At 38.2% G+C, this 18,301-nt stretch overlaps 1 protein-coding gene across 1 annotated transcript; it reads right to left on the reverse strand.

The window, feature by feature from the left end:
* Positions 1-7,277: 7,277 nt before the first annotated feature.
* Positions 7,278-9,649, reverse strand: LOC149545011 (low affinity inorganic phosphate transporter 3-like). Its single transcript, XM_089796483.1, has 2 exons — positions 9,600-9,649; positions 7,278-9,013 (listed from the first exon to the last, which is right to left on the reverse strand). Exon 2 carries the CDS (start codon positions 8,985-8,987, stop codon positions 7,377-7,379), a length of 1,611 nt encoding a protein of 536 aa, XP_089652609.1. The 5' UTR covers positions 8,988-9,013; positions 9,600-9,649; the 3' UTR covers positions 7,278-7,376.
* Positions 9,650-18,301: the final 8,652 nt, after the last annotated feature.

An 18,301-nucleotide genomic window follows, 5' to 3' on the forward strand; every position in this document is an offset into this window, starting at 1 on the left:
GTTTGTTGTAGTGTTTTTGCTATAGAATTTACATGTCTTTGTGGATTGTCCTTGGTACTTCATGGTTGCACTTTCTTCGCATTGTTATCATTAGACTTAGTATGCTTTTGATTTTTTAGATTCTACATTACCCATGCAATGGGAGTTCTTGTATATGTTTGGTCTTCATTGACTAGTTTGCACATAGAGCTTGAGGTTGCAGTTTATGGGTTGGCTATGTTGCTAGCATGAGTTTTCTAGTGTTGGATACCTTTGAGGTATGGGTGATTGGATGGGTTAGAATTTACTATGGATGCTATTTTCAATCTCATGAGTTTATCATTTGGATTGGACAAATCAGGTTGGTTGTTGTTATGGCTGATGTTTTATCCTTTTTCTAGAGGACGACATCACAATTTTATTGGGTTAAGAAGTTGATATTTTTTATACTTCTGTGTAGCTCATGGGCACAGTGGAGTAGTAGTAGTGTTGTGAAGCCTTTGTTATGACTAGGATCTTGTGCTTGTATTATTTGGATAGGTGTCTAGTTGGAGCACAAGAGTATGTGTTAAGATTTATGTGGTTTCATGCATGGTTGTGATGATATAGTTTCATCAGTTTGAATCTTGTAAAGTCTTTGTCAAGTGGGAGATTATTGGAATAAGGTGACTTAGCCATATCACGATTTATTATTTTATTTGTGCTTTCTTAGATAGTTTCTAAATGAAGTTGGACTATTCTACAAGAAAAGACTTGGAGTAGAAAAATAGAAAGCTTCTATTTTTTGGTGATTTATTCACTTATGATTTGTTTTTATGCAAGGGTTGTGCATAAGGAAGTTTCTAAGATAATTTGTAGATGCGTTTAATGTAAACACTTTAGAAACTATTTCCTCTTGTATGGAAACTCTATAAGTAGAAAGATTTGTAGTAGATAATTGAAAGAGAGAGATGGGAAGGCATTTGCATAGGGTTATGCTACCAGATTTTCTCTAGAATGAAGCAAGATGTAAATCTCCATGTAGAGGCTGAAAATGTATTGTAACTTGTTGCTAAAAAATACATTAGCTTGATGGTTTTGAGGGTGAGGTTTTTCACCTGGAAAGGTTTTCCCCACATATATTTGTGTTCTCTATTTTGTCTCATTCTTTTAGTTCTATTCGTAATGCTGCTGAAATTTATTTAGATCGGTAAATTGCAATCACTTTCTTTTACAGTTTTAATTGTGGAAAATCAACTATGTCTTTTTTGATTTTATGGCATAGTAATATGCACCTATATTTGCTTATTAGAAGTTGTTCAAGGAACTATTGGATACAAGATGTGCATACTGATCTTAGATGACTTTCTGGAGTGCTCTCATTTCCCTTCAATTTGCTCTATTCTATTTTTTATCAAGCCTCCATTTTTTAACTAATCTTAAATTAAAAACAATCATTCAAAAAGAAATCATAATTTTGACTCAACATTCTTTCTTTAATTCTATCTACCTTAAACTATATATATTTTAGATAAAGAACAGCAACATATCTATTGCTTGTTAATTATTGTTAGTTGGACAGCTGTTATTTCTAACCCGAAAATATCAGTAGTATTTATGGGCAGCTTGGATAGCTATTTATCCTTATCTATGAATAGAAATTGTATTTATGGGTGGTTTGGATAGCTGTTTGTCCACTTGCCAAGAATTAGCAAATGGTTATTATTTACTAATTTTAGAGATTCCTTTTGGACACCTTGCAACCAATTCTATTATTGGCTGTCGAGTTGTCTTAATCTCAGCCGTTGGTTTGATTTAATCTCGATCGTTGGTTTACCAACAGGATTAGTATAAAAAGGGGTCATTGGGTCATTTGGATTAAGAAGTTTTGGAGAAACGTTTGCAGTGTTAGCAAATAGTCTTGCAGTGTTAGCAAGGGCATAGTGTTAGTGTGGAGATAGCAGTGGGGAATATCAGCGGGAGAAATTAGGAGATTGTTGGAGTTCTGCCAGTGAGAGGCAAGGAATTTTGTATCTCTTGATTTGCTGAAGTTTAATATAATTCCTCATTTGTAGAACTGGTTTTCCCTTAGGGGTTTTTCTAGGGACAATTTGTCCAAAAATATTGTGTTCATTGTGTTGCGCATTTCTTTCCATATTTTATAAGTGAAGTTGTAGTTGTGTTATTTTTCGATATTAGCTGGGAATTTGTTTTCAGCAGTTTAATAATCATTTATGATAAGAGATTAATAATCAGTGACTGCAATAATTGATTTTTCACATGGTATCAGAGCATTGTTAAGGGTAGAAGAGTTTTTCCCTAGGAAAGAAATTTTGATCTCTTTAGATTTGTTATTGCTTTAAACCCTTGAGATGGCTTCAACTAGTTTGAGAGATCAGGATAGATTGGATGGTGCCTCAAATTTTTGTGTCTAGAAGGCCAGAATTTCTTTATTGTTGGAAGAGAATGGTATCAAGGATTATGCTACCAATGGTGTACCTGTACCAATGGATGCAACACAGCTTGCAGCATATAGGAAGGATGATGCCAAAGCGAGGAGGATTATCCTTGATGGTGTCAAGGATCATATTGTTCCACATATCTCGTAGCTAGATATAGCAAAGAAGATGTGGGATGCCATTCTAAATCTGTACCAGAATGATACCACCAATAGGAAGTTGATTCTCAGAGAGAAGCTAAAGAATACTCGGATGAATCAGGGAGAAGACGTCACAAGTTACCTCACCATGCTCAGAATTGTCAAGGATGAGTTAGCAGCTGTTGGAGATAGCCCTAGTAATGATGAGCTAGTGAGAATAGCCCTAAATGGGTTTACTAAATAATGGAGCGTCTTTGTTCAAGTTGTTAGTGGATGAGATACTTTACCAAGTTGGGATCGACTATGGACAGATTTCACTCAAGAGGAGTTTAGACTAAGTCTTGTCAACGGGGCCAACTAGAGTCAGAAAAATGAGGTGGAACAAGGGAACGTTGCCCTAGCGGGTAAAGGGAAAGCAAAGAAGGGATTTAACAAAGGATCAAATTCACAAAGTGAAAAGAAGAAGAAGGACCTTTCTAAGGTCAAGTGCTTTGGATGTCATGAGTTTGGCCACTATGTCAGTGATTGTCAAGAGAGGAAAAAGGGTAAGAAGCAGGTGGCAGCTTCAGCAAGTGCAAAAGAACTCTCCAGCAGAATGGAAGATGAGTTTGCACTCATAGCTTGTATGGTTAGCTGAACCTCACAGTGTGTTTGGTATATAGATAGTGGGGCGTCATTTCATATGACAGGAGTTAGAGAGTACTTCTCCAGTTATAAGGAGGAGGACACCAACATCCAGATTTCTATGGGAAACTTGTCCAAACTCAACCCTGTTGGGAAAGGGACTGTTCAGTTTCAGAGAGAGAATGGAAAGATAATTCCTCTTCATGATGTGTTATATGTGCCAGGCTTAGGTATGAATTTGATTTCTATATCTTTTCTTCAAGATAGGGGGTATAATGTACTCTTTAGAGGGACACATGTGTTGATTAAGCACAAGGATTGGAAATCACCCATAACTATTGGAGTTAGGAGTGGTCGCCTTTATAGATTGCAGTTTGATACTCCTAAGGCACTTATGAGCAATAGTAATCTTAGAGATCTTAGAGAGCTATGGCATAGGAGGATGGGCCATATTCATCATATTGCACTTAGATTGCTTCGTGAGATCATGACAGGTGTTCCAGAGGTGAGCATAGAGCATGACGATGCATGTAAGGATGTGTGTTGGGGAAGTTTGCGAAAGCATCTTTTCCAAAGAGTGACACTAGATCTAAGGGTGTTCTTGATCTAGTACATTCAGATGTTTGTGGACCAATGTCGACGAAATCTCTCAGAGGATATGAGTACTATGTTACTTTTATTGATGATTTCTCTAGAAAGATCTGGATATACTTCTTGAAGACTAAGGGTGAGGTTTTTAGTCGATTCCAAGAGTTCAAGGCTCTTGTGGAGAACTCGACAGGAAAGAAGATAAAGGTTCTTCGGTCAGACAAAGGAGGTGAGTACAAAGAAAATGTCTTCCAGGAGTTCTCCACCAGAGAAGGAATCAAGAGAGAATGGACTGTTCCTTACAATCCACAGCAGAATGGAGATGTTGAGAGGAAGAACCGTTCTATATCGGAGGCAACAAGAGCTATGCTACATGACCAGGACATGCCCCATTACTTATGGGTAGAGGTGTGTAATACAGCAGTCTACATTCAGAATAGAGTTCCACACAAGGTGCTAGGGAAGATGACACCAGAGGAGGCTTTCACAGGGAAGAAGCCAGATGTTAGTCACTTCAGGATATTTGGGAGTTTGGCATATTGTCATATTCTTGGAGATACACGTACAAAGTTAGATCAGACTGCAGAGAGGGGGTACTTTGTTGGGTACAGTGACACCTCAAAGGCATACAGAATTTTCATTCCAGGGACTAAAAGAATTATTGTCAGATGGGATGTCAAGTTCATGGAGGACAAGGCATTCAGGAGATCCATAGATTTGCCAGTAGATGATCAGAGTGAGCAGCAAACAGAAGCTCCAAGACTAAGTCAAGGGCAGCAAAGCTCAAGTACAGTTACTAGTATGAATGAAGACTCAGTTAGTGAAGATTCACAGAGTATGGAGCAACAGGTGCAATAGGAAATGCATCTAGAAGACTTAGAGGTTGACATTTCATCCTCTACAGTTGGCAGCAGGAACCATGTGGTTCCAGATACACAAAGGGATACTCAGGAGTTTGTGGGAGCTCCTAGGAAGAGTACTAGATAGCGAAGACAACCAACCAAGTTCAATGACTATGTGGCATTAGTTAGTCAGTTGGTAGATAGTGAGCCTTCTAGCTATCAGGAAGCTATAGAACATCAGGTATGGCGAGATGCTATGGTTAAGGAATATTCTTCAATAATGCAGAATGATGTGTGGGAGGTAGTACCTAGACCAACAAATAGGGTTGTAGTTGTATCACGCTGGATCTATAAGATAAAGCACGGTGCATATGTTAGCATCGAGAAATACAAGGCTAGGTTCGTGGCAAAGGGGTTCTCTCAGAAGGAGGGAATAGACTATGAGGAGACATTTGCTTTAGTTTCCAGGTATACTTCTATACGAGCTGTAATCTCACTTGTAGCACAGATGGGATGGCAAATCCATCAAATGGATGTCAAGACAACATTCCTCAATGTTGAGTTGAAGGAGGAGGTATACATAGAACAACCAGAAGGCTTTGTAGCACACAGCAAAGAGACCCATGTGTGTAGATTGAAGAAAGCATTGTATGGACTCAAGCAGGCTCCTAGAGCATGGTATGAGCGCATTGATACATACTTGCAGAAAATGGGCTTTGTGAAGAGTGAAGCAGATGCTAACCTCTACTACGTGATGGTTAGGGGTGAGATTCTCATTCTTGTTCTTTATGTGGACGACCTATTTCTTATAGTTTCACTAGGGCTCATAGTGGATTGCAAGAGGAACCTTGCAAAAGAGTTCGAGATGAAGGATTTAGGACTTATGCACTGCTTTCTAGGCATGGAAGTGTGGCAGACAGATGGGGAGATTTTCCTTGGTCAAGGGAAATATTGTATTGAAATCTTGAGGAAATATGGGATGGAGGATTGCAAAGCCATGTCTACATCCATGATCACGAATTGGAGGAAGGTAGATACATCTAAGGAGAAAGATGTAGATCCCACTTTATATAGACAGTTGATTGGTTCGCTTATGTATTTGGTTAACACTAGGCCAGATATAGCATTTGCAGTAAACTCTCTTAGTTCATGGTTGAACCAAAGAGAATGTATTGGATAGCGGCTAAGCATGTGCTACGTTACTTGCATGGTACAGTCGAGTATGGGATCAGATATGTTCGAGGTGAAGGTATCAGGTTGATAGGCTATACTGACGCAGATTGGGCATGAAGTACAACAAACAAAAGGAGCACTTCAGGGTGCTGTTTTAGCTTGGGATCGGGAGTTGTATCTTGGTTCAACAGGAAGCAGAAGTCTGTGGCTCTAAGTTCAGCAGAAGCAGAATACATAGCAGCTAGCATGGCGACATGTGAAGCTCTATGGCTTCAGAAGTTGTTAGTAGCCTTGTTTGGTCAGAAGGTTGAGACTACTGTGATACATTGTGACAATCAGAGTTGCATCAAGTTGTCTGAGAATCCAGTGTTTCATGATAGGTCTAAACATATAGATATCAGATATCACTTCATCAGAGATTGTGTACAAAGGAAAGTTGTTCAGCTATAGTACATACCTACAGAGGAGCAGGTAGCAGACATTCTGACGAAGGCTTTGGGAAAGACCAAATTTATCTTTTTCAGAGATAAGATGGGTGTCATGCAGAACAGCTTCCTCGCTAAGAGGGAGTGTTAATTATTGTTAGTTGGACAGCTGTTATTTCTGACCCGAAAATAGCAGTAGTATTTATGGGTAGCTTGGACAGTTGTTCGTCCTTATCTATGAATAGCAATTGTATTTATGGGTGGTTTGGACAGATGTTTGTCCACTTGCCAAGAATTAGTAAATGGTTATTATTTACTAATTTTAGAGATTCCTTTTGGACACCTTGCAACCAATTCTATTATTAGCTATCGAGTTGTCTTAATCTCAGCCGTTGGTTTGATTTAATCTCGATCGTTGGTTTACCAACAGGAGTAGTATAAAAAGGGGTCATTGGGTCATTTGGATTAAGAAGTTTTGGAGAAACATTTGCAGTGTTAGCAAACAGTCTTGCAGTGTTAGCAAGAGCGCAGTGTTAGCATGGAGATAGCAGTGGGGAATATCAGCGAGAGAAATTAGGAGATTGTTGGAGTTCTGCCAGTGAGAGGCAAGGAATTTTGTATCTCTTGATTTGCTGAAGTTTAATATAATTCCTCATCTGTAGAACTGGTTTTCCCTTAGGGGTTTTTCCAGGGACAATTCGTCCAAAAATATTGTGTTCATTGTGTTGCGCATTTCTTTCCATATTTTATAAGTGAAGTTGCAGTTGTGTTATTTTTCGATATTAGCTAGGAATTTGTTTTCAGCAGTTTAATAATCATTTATGATAGGAGATTAATAATCAGTGACTGCAATAGTTGATTTTTCACATTGCTCCTATACCCTTATTATTTTTTTAATAAAATTATTTTGATACGTAAGGGAACCTTGAAATTATTTGTTAATTGTAAATTGCATATATAATTAAAAATTATAAACAATAGAAATGTCTCAATAGTCTTGAGATGACCTTTCCGAGCAAAGACGCACACAAAGTGTTAAACGAATGTTCCAAACGAGTAGTCCATATATAAAGGCCAAAACAAGCATTGTGCCAGGGGCATTTTTCAATTATTTCAAAGCTGTAATATATGTTTGGAAATACATAAACACAGTACCAAATACGTCGGTCAAGCAGATAGTTCAATATCAGATTGCTGTCCCTCGTTCTCACCGGAAAGTTCTTCCAGAGATTTACCTTTGGTCTCAGGCACCAGAAACGTGAACAGAAATCCGAGAGCATTTACGACTCCCAAAACAATCAAAGAGTTCTTGATGCCAATACCCTTGTGATATCCCGTATCTACCTCTTTCTGATGAGTGCTCTGAGCAGCGTAAAGAAAACCAAAAGCTCCAACAATGGCGCCGGCTTTCCCCGCCGCAGCAGAAATCCCATGACATGTCGAGCGAAGCCTTGCTGGAAAAACCTCAGCCGGGACGATGAAAGTGGTTGCATTGGGACCAAAGTTAGAAAAAAAGAAGGTAAAAGAGTAGAGAACAACAAAGGCAATATGGTTGCCATCGCAGTAAGCATCGCCACATTTGGTGCCACGCCAGTGATTATAAGGAATTGCAAGAGCAAACATGAAAACTGTCATGAAGAAGAATCCCATCAGCTGAATAGCAAATCTACCCATGCGGTCGATAAAAGCGACTGTAAACCAGTAACCGGGGACAGTAGAACACAGAGCAATGATTGACTGAGCTCTCGCAATACGGTACACTTCTTCTAGGGCGTTCATCTTTTTCGCCGCCGGGAGCCATCCGACAGCAGTGAAGATATCCTTCTGGAACAGATTCTGGCTGTAGAAAGCGATGTCTAGAAGAAACCAGGTGGAAGTAGTGCCAAGCAGATGAAGTCCATGGCGCTTCATGAATTTCCTGGAGAACAACCCGTATTGTTTCTCTTTGTTTTCAATCTCGTCCACCGTAGATTTGTTTTCAACAATTTCAACGTTGAGAACTCTGGACATGTCCGCCGCCGCCTGCTTTGCATTTTTCGACACGAGTGCCGTGTAACGTGCGGTTTCCGGCATCTTCATTCGCCAGTAGTAAGTCAATCCCGCGGGAACGGCTCCAAACATGAGAATCAACCGCCAGACGAAATCCGCTTCATCGACAGTCGAACCCTTTCGATCTACAACATAGGGCGAGGCCTTGTAGATGTTCTTGAATGCCGCCGAGACAATGATTGCCACTGCGCCGCCTGTGAGGATCCCGAATCCTTGCATGGCGAAAACGGCGGCGATGAAGGCTCCTCTGGTTTTCTTGTTTGCGTACTCTGACATGATTGTGGCGGACAATGGATAATCTCCTCCGATGCCGAACCCTAACCAGAATCTAAAGAAGCAGAGAGTTGTCATGACTGATTTGGCCGTGCTTCCGAAGGAGAGACCCGATGCGATTGAGCAGAGCACCATGATCATCAGCGTCATTCCGTACACTCTTTTCCGGCCCATTTTGTCGCCCAACCATCCGAAGAAGAGTTGGCCGGCAAGGGTTCCGCAGAGGGCCACTCCATTGACGGCGGCAGAGACGTTGGGAGGGAGAACTCCGGGCTTGTCGCTGTTTTCATCGAAGTAGTAGAATCTTCCAAGGAGTTTGGTGACGGTGGATATGCAGAAGAGGTCGTAGGCGTCTGTGAAGAAGCCCATTCCTGCTATTACGATTGCCGTGAAGTGGTACAATTGGGTTTTTGCAACGTCCAACGCCTTCAACACTTGCAGATTGTTTTCCGCCATTGTCTCTCAAATCAACTCACTAATTTCTGTGTTAACCCACAAAAACACACACACAACACAATAAAATTACCCATAAGAGTCTATTCTAATGTTTAAAAGGGACCCTTTAAACATCGCATAATGAATTGTAGAATAAAAGTTCTCAATAATTGAAACCAACACCATAAGAGAAAACACCATAACACTGCATAAGACTGTATCAGCTCGATTGAACCAAGTCTACCTAATTGTTTAAATAAAGACCACATACTATACACACTGAGACTTGAAATCTAAGGTAAAAGTGTTAATCAAGCTTGATTTTCCTCTTGATATGTAATGTGTTAAAATTGCTGTTCAAATAAACTCTAATGTATAATTGTTTTATTTTTGTATCAATGTTTAGTTTCACCTTTTGTTATCTATCATCAGATGAATGATTGATGATGAAAAAGATGATCTAAAACATTAATACAAAAATTTATACACAGATATATTTACAGAACCAATAATATATACCTTTATGAATTGGAAAACAATAACTATGTTTTTGACAGAATCTTGAAGAGGAAAGCCTAATTACAGCAGAGAGGGGAGAAAGGGTTTGTCGCTTCTTAGATCTTAAAAGGTCACCTGATAAATCTCCTCCTGTCCTCTTTTTGGAGTTGAACTTTCTACTGATGATCTCCTTGTGATGAATTTGGGTTCCTCTCCATGGTATTTAAAGTCGCTCATTAGCATCGTTTATAGATCTTGGTATATTCGCCATGTGTTTCCCGGAAAAATAAAATGGAAAAGAAGACATTTTCTCATCTATTTCGTATTTACACTATGTTCGTCATTTTGTAGTGTTTTTCCTTTGACACGAAGATGGAAAGAAAATACGTTGCAATTTCTAACAGAAGATCCATACAATAGAGATGGAGACGTTGAAACCGATTTTAATTATGAACCATTTCGATAGGTATCTTTGTCCGGCTTTCTTGGGTTTATCATAATTGTAATAGCGAGCGTAAACAATTGGTAACGCCAAAAGAAATTCCTATTCTTTTGACGAGTCCAAACGTTTTAGGCTTTGTCGGATGCATTTTAGGTTAGGCATATACGAGTATTTGATATCCCTCCCGTTATATTATTTTGTTGTTATTAACTGGTAAGAAAGAAAGAAAGTGCACGGAAATAGCTGGAATATCCAGAAACGTCAAAAGTTAAAGCAAGACTTGCGCACAATAAATTAATTAAGATCTACAGATAGACATTAATTAATTAATAATAGACAAATAATTAATATTAGTTTTATTAAGATTCATTATTATGCTACGCATATTCTTTTTAGAGATCTAATTTGTTTTCTCACATCAACATTATGAGCTGGAAAAAGGTTACCAAAAGTTTCACACAATAGCACCAACCACAAAAGTCCCAATAATTTCTTAACTATTATAAGATTTTAATTATAAGACAATTGAACTTTAAAATAAATTATTAATATCAACAAATTTCAGGGTAAAAAAGATAAAATTTATTAATAAAAACAAAATTTTATCTACTTACAATATTATATTTTTCAAATAGAAAAATCATTAAGGATTCTTAAGATACTATAAAATCTATAAATCACATCAATTGAACAACCAAACAATCAACCATTATATTCATTTTGTTAAGCTCATCTCATTTGACTTAGCAATCAATGACCAACATATGATAGCTAATTAGAGATCTAATTTGTTTTCTCACATCAACATTATGCGCTGGAAAAATGATTACCAAAAGTTTCACACAATAGCACCAACCACCAAAGTCTCAATAATTTCTTAATTATTATAAGATTTTAATTATAAGACAATTGAACTCTAAAATAAATTATTAATATCAACAATTTTTTTGGGTAAAAGGGATAAAATTATATTAATGAAAACAAAATTTTATCCACTTACAATATTATATTTTTTAAATAGAAAAATCATTAAGGATTCCTAAGATACTATAAAATTTAAAAATCATATCAATTGAACAACCAAACAATCAACCATTATATTTAACTTGTTAAGTTCATCTCATTTGACTTGACAATCAATCACCATATTCCATTTCCTAGGAACATCAATTATTTCAGCGGCATATGATAGTTAATTCAAGAATAATTATTATCAACCATCATAAAATTAATGAATACATTACAACCATAAGGTGGCCAAATCTTCCAAGTTTTAATAATTATTAGGAAAATGTATTCAATTCTTAATCAATTTATTTTATTGTGCATATATATTCCATATTTCCACCAATAACAACTAAATATATTATATGTTCTAATTTGATGTAGGAGCATCCCTCTCTCTTCCAAGGTTGGTTTTCTTTCATTTAGTTTTGTTAGATTCATGATTGTGATTGTTGGTATAAGATTCATGTTGAATATAGTGTTAAGATGGCTACCAGATTGCAAGGTACAAACTTCATTTCATTATGACAACTTTTTTAGTTGCTAATGTTGATTTAGGATAGCAATAAAATTGATTCACTACTACATAAGAGGTATTTTGAGACACCTTCTAAAGACAAAATTATAACATTGTCTTTAATACTTCATAAAAAAATCTTGTGTGAGATTGTGCCTATTATAATTATTATTTTAATTATTGAAATTAAAAATTAAAATCATCAAAAAAAAACCTTAGGCTACCAAAGCAGTGCCAGCCTTCAAGGTGATTTTGTATCCCCGGTGTGAAAAATCAAACTATTGCAGTCACTAATTATTAATCTCCTATCATAAATGATTATTTAACTGCTAAAAACAAATTCCCAGCTAATATTGAAAAATAACACAACTACAACTTCACTTATAAAACGGAAAGAAATGCGCAAAACGATGAACACAATATTTTCAAACAAATTGTCCCTAAAAAAAACCTAAGGGAAAACCAGTTCTACAGATGAGGAATTATATTAAACTTCAGCAAATCAAGAGATACAAAATTCCTTGTCGGCCACTGGCAGAACTTTGACAACCTCCTAATTTCTCCCGCTGATATTCCCCACGCTAACACTGTGCCCTTGCTAACACTGCAAGACTATTTGCTAACACTACAAACGTTTCTCCAAAACTTCTCATCCAAATGACCCAATGACCCCTTTTTATACTACTCTTGTTGGTAAACCAACAACTGAGATTAAATCAAACCAACGACTGAGATTAAGACAACTCGACAGCCAATAATAGAATTGGTTGCAAGGTGTCCAAAAGGGAATCTCTAAAATTAGTAAATAATAACCATTTACTAATTCTTGGCAAGTGGACAAACAACTATCCAAACCACCCATAAATACTACTGTTATTCATAGATAAGGACGAACAGCTGTCCAAGCTACCCATAAATACTACTGCTATTTTCGGGTTAGAAATAACAGTTGTCCAACTAACAATAATTAACACTCCCTCTTAGCGAGGAAGTTGTTCTACATGACACCCATCTTATCTCTGAAGAAGATAAATTTGGCCTTTCCCAAAGCCTTCGTCAGAATGTCTGCTACCTGCTCATCTGTAGGTATGTATTGTAGTCGAACAACTCCCCTTTGTACACAATCCCTGATGAAGTGATATCTGATATCTATATGTTTAGACCTATCATGAAACACTAGATTCTCAGACAATTTGATGCAACTCTGATTGTCACAATGTATCACAGTAGTCTCAACCTTCTGACCAAACAAGGCTACTAACAACTTCCGAAGCCATAAAGCTTCACATGTCGCCATGCCAGCTGCTATGTATTGTGCTTCTGCTGAACTTAGAGCCACAGACTTCTGCTTCCTGATGAACCAAGATACAACTCCTGATCCCAAGCTGAAACAACACCCTGAAGTGCTCCTTTTGTCTGTTGTACTTCCTGCCCAATCTACATCAGTATAGCCTATCAACCTGATACCTTCACCTCGAACATATCTGATCCCATACTCGACTGTACCACGCAAGTAACGTAGCACATGCTTAGCCGCTATCCAATGCATTCTCTTTGGTTTAACCATGAACTGACTAAGAGAGTTAACTGCAAATGCTATGTCTGGTATAGTGTTGACCAAATACATAAGCGAACCAATCAACTGTCTATATAAAGTGGGATCTACATCTTTCTCCTTAGATGTATCTACCTTCCTCCAATTCGTGATATGGGTGTAGACATGGCTTTGCAATCCTCCATCCCAAATTTCTTCAAGATTTCAATGCAATATTTCCCTTGACCAAGAAAAATCTCCCCATCTATCTGCCACACTTCCATGCCTAGAAAGGAGTGCATAAGTCCTAAATCCTTCATCTCGAACTCTTTTGCAAGGTTCCTCTTGCAATCCACTATGAGCCCTAGTGAACCTGTAAGAAATAGATCATCCACATAGAGAACAAGAATGAGAATCTCACCTCTAACCATCAAGTAGTAGAGATTAGCATCTGCTTCACTCTACACAAAGCCCATTTTCTGCAAGTATGTATCAATGTGCTTATACCACGCTCTAGGAGCCTACTTGAGTCTGTCTAATACTTTCTTCAATCTGCACACGTGGGTCTCTTTATTGTGCGCTACAAAGCCTTCTAGTTGTTCTATGTATACCTCCTCCTTCAACTCACCATTGAGGAATGTTGTCTTGACATCCATTTGATGGATTTGCCATCCCATTTGTGCTGCAAGTGAGATTACAGCTTGTATAGAAGTATACCTGGCAACTGGAGCAAATGTCTCCTCATAGTCTATTCCCTCCTTCTGAGAGAACCCCTTTGCCACGAACCTAGCCTTGTATTTCTCGATGCTACCATCTACACCGTGCTTTATCTTTTAGATCCATCGTGATCCAACTACAGCCCTATCTGTTGGTCTAGGTACTACCTCCCACACATCATTCTGCATTATTGAAGAATATTCTTCAACCATAGCATCTCGCCATACCTGATGTTTTGCAGCTTCTTGATAGCTAGAAGGCTCACTATCTACCAACTGACTAGCTAATGCCACATAGTCATTGAACTTGGCTGGTTGTCTTCGCTGTCTAGTACTCTTCTTAGGAGCTCCCACAAACTCCTGAGTATCCCTTTATGTATCTGGAACCACATGATACCTGCTGCCAACTGTAGAGGATGAAATGTCCACCTCTAAGTCTTCTGGATGCATTTCCTGTTGCACCTGTTGCTCCATACTCTGTGAATCTTCACTAACTAAGTCTACATTCGTACTGGTAACTGTACTTGAGCTTTGCTACCCTTTACTTGGTCTTGGAGCTTCTATTGGCTGCTCACTCTGATCATCTGCTAGCAAATCTCTGGATCTCCTGAATGCCTTGTCCTCCATGAACTTGACATCTCGTCTGACAATAACTCTTTTAGTCCCTAGAATGAAAATCCTGTATACCTTTGAGGTCTCACTGTACCCAACAAAGTATCCCCTCTCTGCAGTCTGATCTAACTTTGTACGTGTATCTCCAAGAATATGACATATGCCAAACTCCCGAATATCCTGAAGTGACTAACATCTGGCTTCTTCCCTGTGAAAGCCTCCTCTGGTGTCATCTTCCCTAGCACCTTGTGTGGAACTCTATTCTGAATGTAAACTATTGTATTACACGCCTCTGCCCATAAGTAACGGGGCATGTCCTGGTCATGTAGCATAGCTCTTGCTGCCTCCAATATAGAATGGTTCTTCCTCTCAGCAACTCCATTCTACTGTGGATTGTAAGGAACAGTCCATTCTCTCTTGATTCCTTCTCTGGTGTAGAACTCCTGGAAGACATTTCCTTTGTACTCGCCTCCATTGTCTGACCGAAGAACCTTTATCTTCTTTCCTGTCGAGTTCTCCACAAGAGCCTTGAACTCTTAGAATCGACTGAAAACCTCATCCTTAGTCTTCAAGAAGTATATCCAGGTCTTTCTAGAGAAATCATCAATAAAAGTAACATAGTACTCATATCCTCTAAGAGATTTCGTCGACATTGGTCTACAAACATCTGAATGTACTAGATCAAGAACACCCTTAGATTTGGTGTCACTCCTTGGAAAAGATGCTTTCACAAACTTCCCCAACACACATCGCTTACATACATCATCATGCTCTGTGCTCACCTCTAGAACACCTGTCACGGTCTCACGAAGCAATCTAAGTGCTCCATGATGAATATGGCCCATCCTCCTATGCCATAGCTCTCCAAGATCTCTAGGATTACTGTTGCTCATAAGTGCCTTAGGAGTATCAAACTGCAATCTATAAAGGTGACCACTCCTAACTCCAATAGTTATGGGTGATTTCCAATCCTTGTGCTTAATCAACACATGTCCCTCTAAAGAGTACATTATACCCCCTATCCTGAAGAACAGATATAGAAATCAAATTCATACCTAAGCTTGGCACATATAACACATCATGAAGATGAATTATCTTTCCATTCTCCCTCTGAAACTGAACAGTCCCTTTCCCAACAAGGTTGAGTTTGGACAAGTTTCCCATAGAAATCTGGATGTTGGTGTCCTCCTCCTTATAACTGGAGAAGTACTCTCTAACTCCTGTCATATGAAATGACGCCCCACTATCTATATACCAAACACACTGTGAGGTTGAGCTAACCATACAAGCTATGAGTGCAAACTCATTTTCCATTCTACTGGAGAGTTCTTCTGCACTTGCTGAAGCTGCCACTTGCTTCTTACCCTTCTTCCTCTCTGGGCAATCACTGACATAGTGGCCAAACTCGTGACATCCAAAGCACTTGACCTTAGAAAGGTCCTTCTTCTTCTTTTCACGTTGTGAATTTGATCCTTTGCTAGATCCCTTCTTTTCTTTCCCTTTACCTGCTAGGGCAACGTTCTCTTGTTCCACCTCATTTTTCTGACTCTTGTTGGTCCCATTGACAAGACTTAGTCTAAACTCCTCCTCAGTGAAATCAATCCATAGTCGATCCCAACTTGATAAAGTATCCCATCCACTAACAACTTGAACAAAGACACTCCATTGTTTAGTAAACCCATTTAGGGCTATTCTCACTAGCTCATCATCACTAGGGCTATCTCCAACAGTTGCTAACTCATCCTTGACAAGTCTGAGCGTAGTGAGGTAACTTGTGACGTCTTCTCCCTGATTCATCCGAGTATTCTTTAGCTTCTCTCTGAGAATCAACTTCCTGTTGGTGGTAGCATTTTGGTACATATTTAGAATGGCGTCCCACATCTTCTTTGGTGCATCTAGCTCCGAGATATGTGGAACAATATGATCCTTGACACCATTAAGGATAATCCTCCTCACTTTGGCATCATCCTTCCTATATGCTGCAAGTTGTGTTGCATCCATTGGTACAAGTACACCATTGGTAGCATAATCCTTGATACCATTCTCTTCCAACAATAAAGAAATTCTGGCCTTCCAGACACCAAAATTTGAGGCACCATCCAATCTATCCTGATCTCTCAAATCAACTGAAGCCATCTCAAGGGTTTAAAGCAATAATAAATCTAAAGAGATCAAAAAAATTTTCCTAGGGAAAAACTCTTCTACCCTTACAATGCTTTGATACCATGTGAAAAATCAAACTATTGCAGTCACTGATTATTAATCTCCTATCATAAATGATTATTTATCTGTTGAAAACAAATTCCCAGCTAATATTGAAAAATAACACAACTGCAACTTCACTTATAAAACAGAAAGAAATGCACAACATAATGAACACAATATTTTTGGACAAATTGTCCCTAGAAAAACCCCTAAGGGAAAACCAGTTCTACAGATGAGGAATTATATTAAACTTCAGCAAATCAAGAAATACAAAATTCCTTGCCTCTCACTGGCAGAACTCCAACAACCTCCTAATTTCTCCCGTTGATATTCCCCACTGCTATCCCCATGGTAACACTGGGCCCTTGCTAACATTGCAAGACTGTTTGCTAACACTACAAACGTTTCTCCAAAACTTCTCATCCAAATGACCCAATGACCCCTTTTTATACTACTCCTATTGGTAAACCAACGACCGAGATTAAATCAAACCAATGGCTGAGATTAAGACAACTCGATAGCCAATAATAGAATTGGTTGCAAGGTGTCCAAAAGGGAATCTCTAAAATTAGTAAATAATAACCATTTACTAATTCTTGGCAAGTGGACAAATAGTTGTCCAAACCACCCATAAATACTATTGTTATTCATAGATAAGGACGAACAGCTGTCCAAGCTACCCATAAATACTACTGCTATTTCTAGGTCAGAAATAACAGCTGTCCAACTAACAATAATTAACACTCGGCCCCTTTTTTTGTGAATTGTAAACTAAGCATATTTTATTAATAGAAAATGTAACTATTCATAAAAAAATTAAAATCATCACTTACATTTTAAATTAAAACTTAAGACAAATAAAAACTATCCATGCATTTTTCATTTACGTGGCAAGCAGCTGAGGATGGGGGACAAAGCTTTTTTTTTAAGGAATAGTGGAAGATTTTAGAATAAAATTTTGTTAACTAGAGTAATGTCTTTATTTTGGGCATTGGACTAAGAGCCTTAATTTCTCCACAGACAATCATTTGCAAGGTAGGTTTTCTTAGAAGCACTTCCAGCTCCACCGTCAAAATGGGGTTTAAAGAGGGTTTCATGATATTTCCATTCTGCAACCTCTAGAAGTTGGAGAGCCCTGAAAAGTGGTAAGATACTAGAAATACATGCATTCTAGCCATTCCACTCTCTTTATGGATTCATCACATTCATCCATTTTATATGCTAGTTGTTGATAGAAATTAGAATAGAGCAAACAAAAGAGAGTCATGGAAAGGAAAAATCATGGAGAAACCTACAAATGGTCTCTATCATTCTATTATCAATACATTCAATTTATAGATTACAACATTACTATATAATAGTATGTTTGGATGGTTGGAGTTAGCTATCCACATAATATTAAATGTATTAATAAATGCTTAGTTGCTGGAGTGGCTTTGGACAGTTGTGTGTAGCTATTTGTGGCTGTGGATGGTGTACCACCGCAGGGAAGGTAAGAGGGAGAAATTAATACTCCCAACACTCCCCCTTAACTTTTTCCACTAAAATTACTACATTTATATTGTTTTCCCTCATCATAATCACTTTGGGTTTTATGGCTTACCCCTAACTCATGTAATACAAATGGTTTCTAGCTAACCAAAAACTTTGCATTTGAATGGTTTCAGCTAACCACAAATCTCAGATAATAGTGGTTACAATAGAGCACCAAATATTACAAATGATTTTAGATTACCACAAACTTACATTAGTTATTGGCCAAGTAGGGATTGACCACGTAGGTGCATACTGTGGGACATTTAAAGC

This window comes from Cupressus sempervirens, chromosome 8 (assembly GCF_028749045.1).
Source record: "Cupressus sempervirens isolate cs-2001-9-10 chromosome 8, ASM2874904v1, whole genome shotgun sequence".
In the NCBI taxonomy this organism is placed as follows: Eukaryota; Viridiplantae; Streptophyta; class Pinopsida; order Cupressales; family Cupressaceae; genus Cupressus; species Cupressus sempervirens.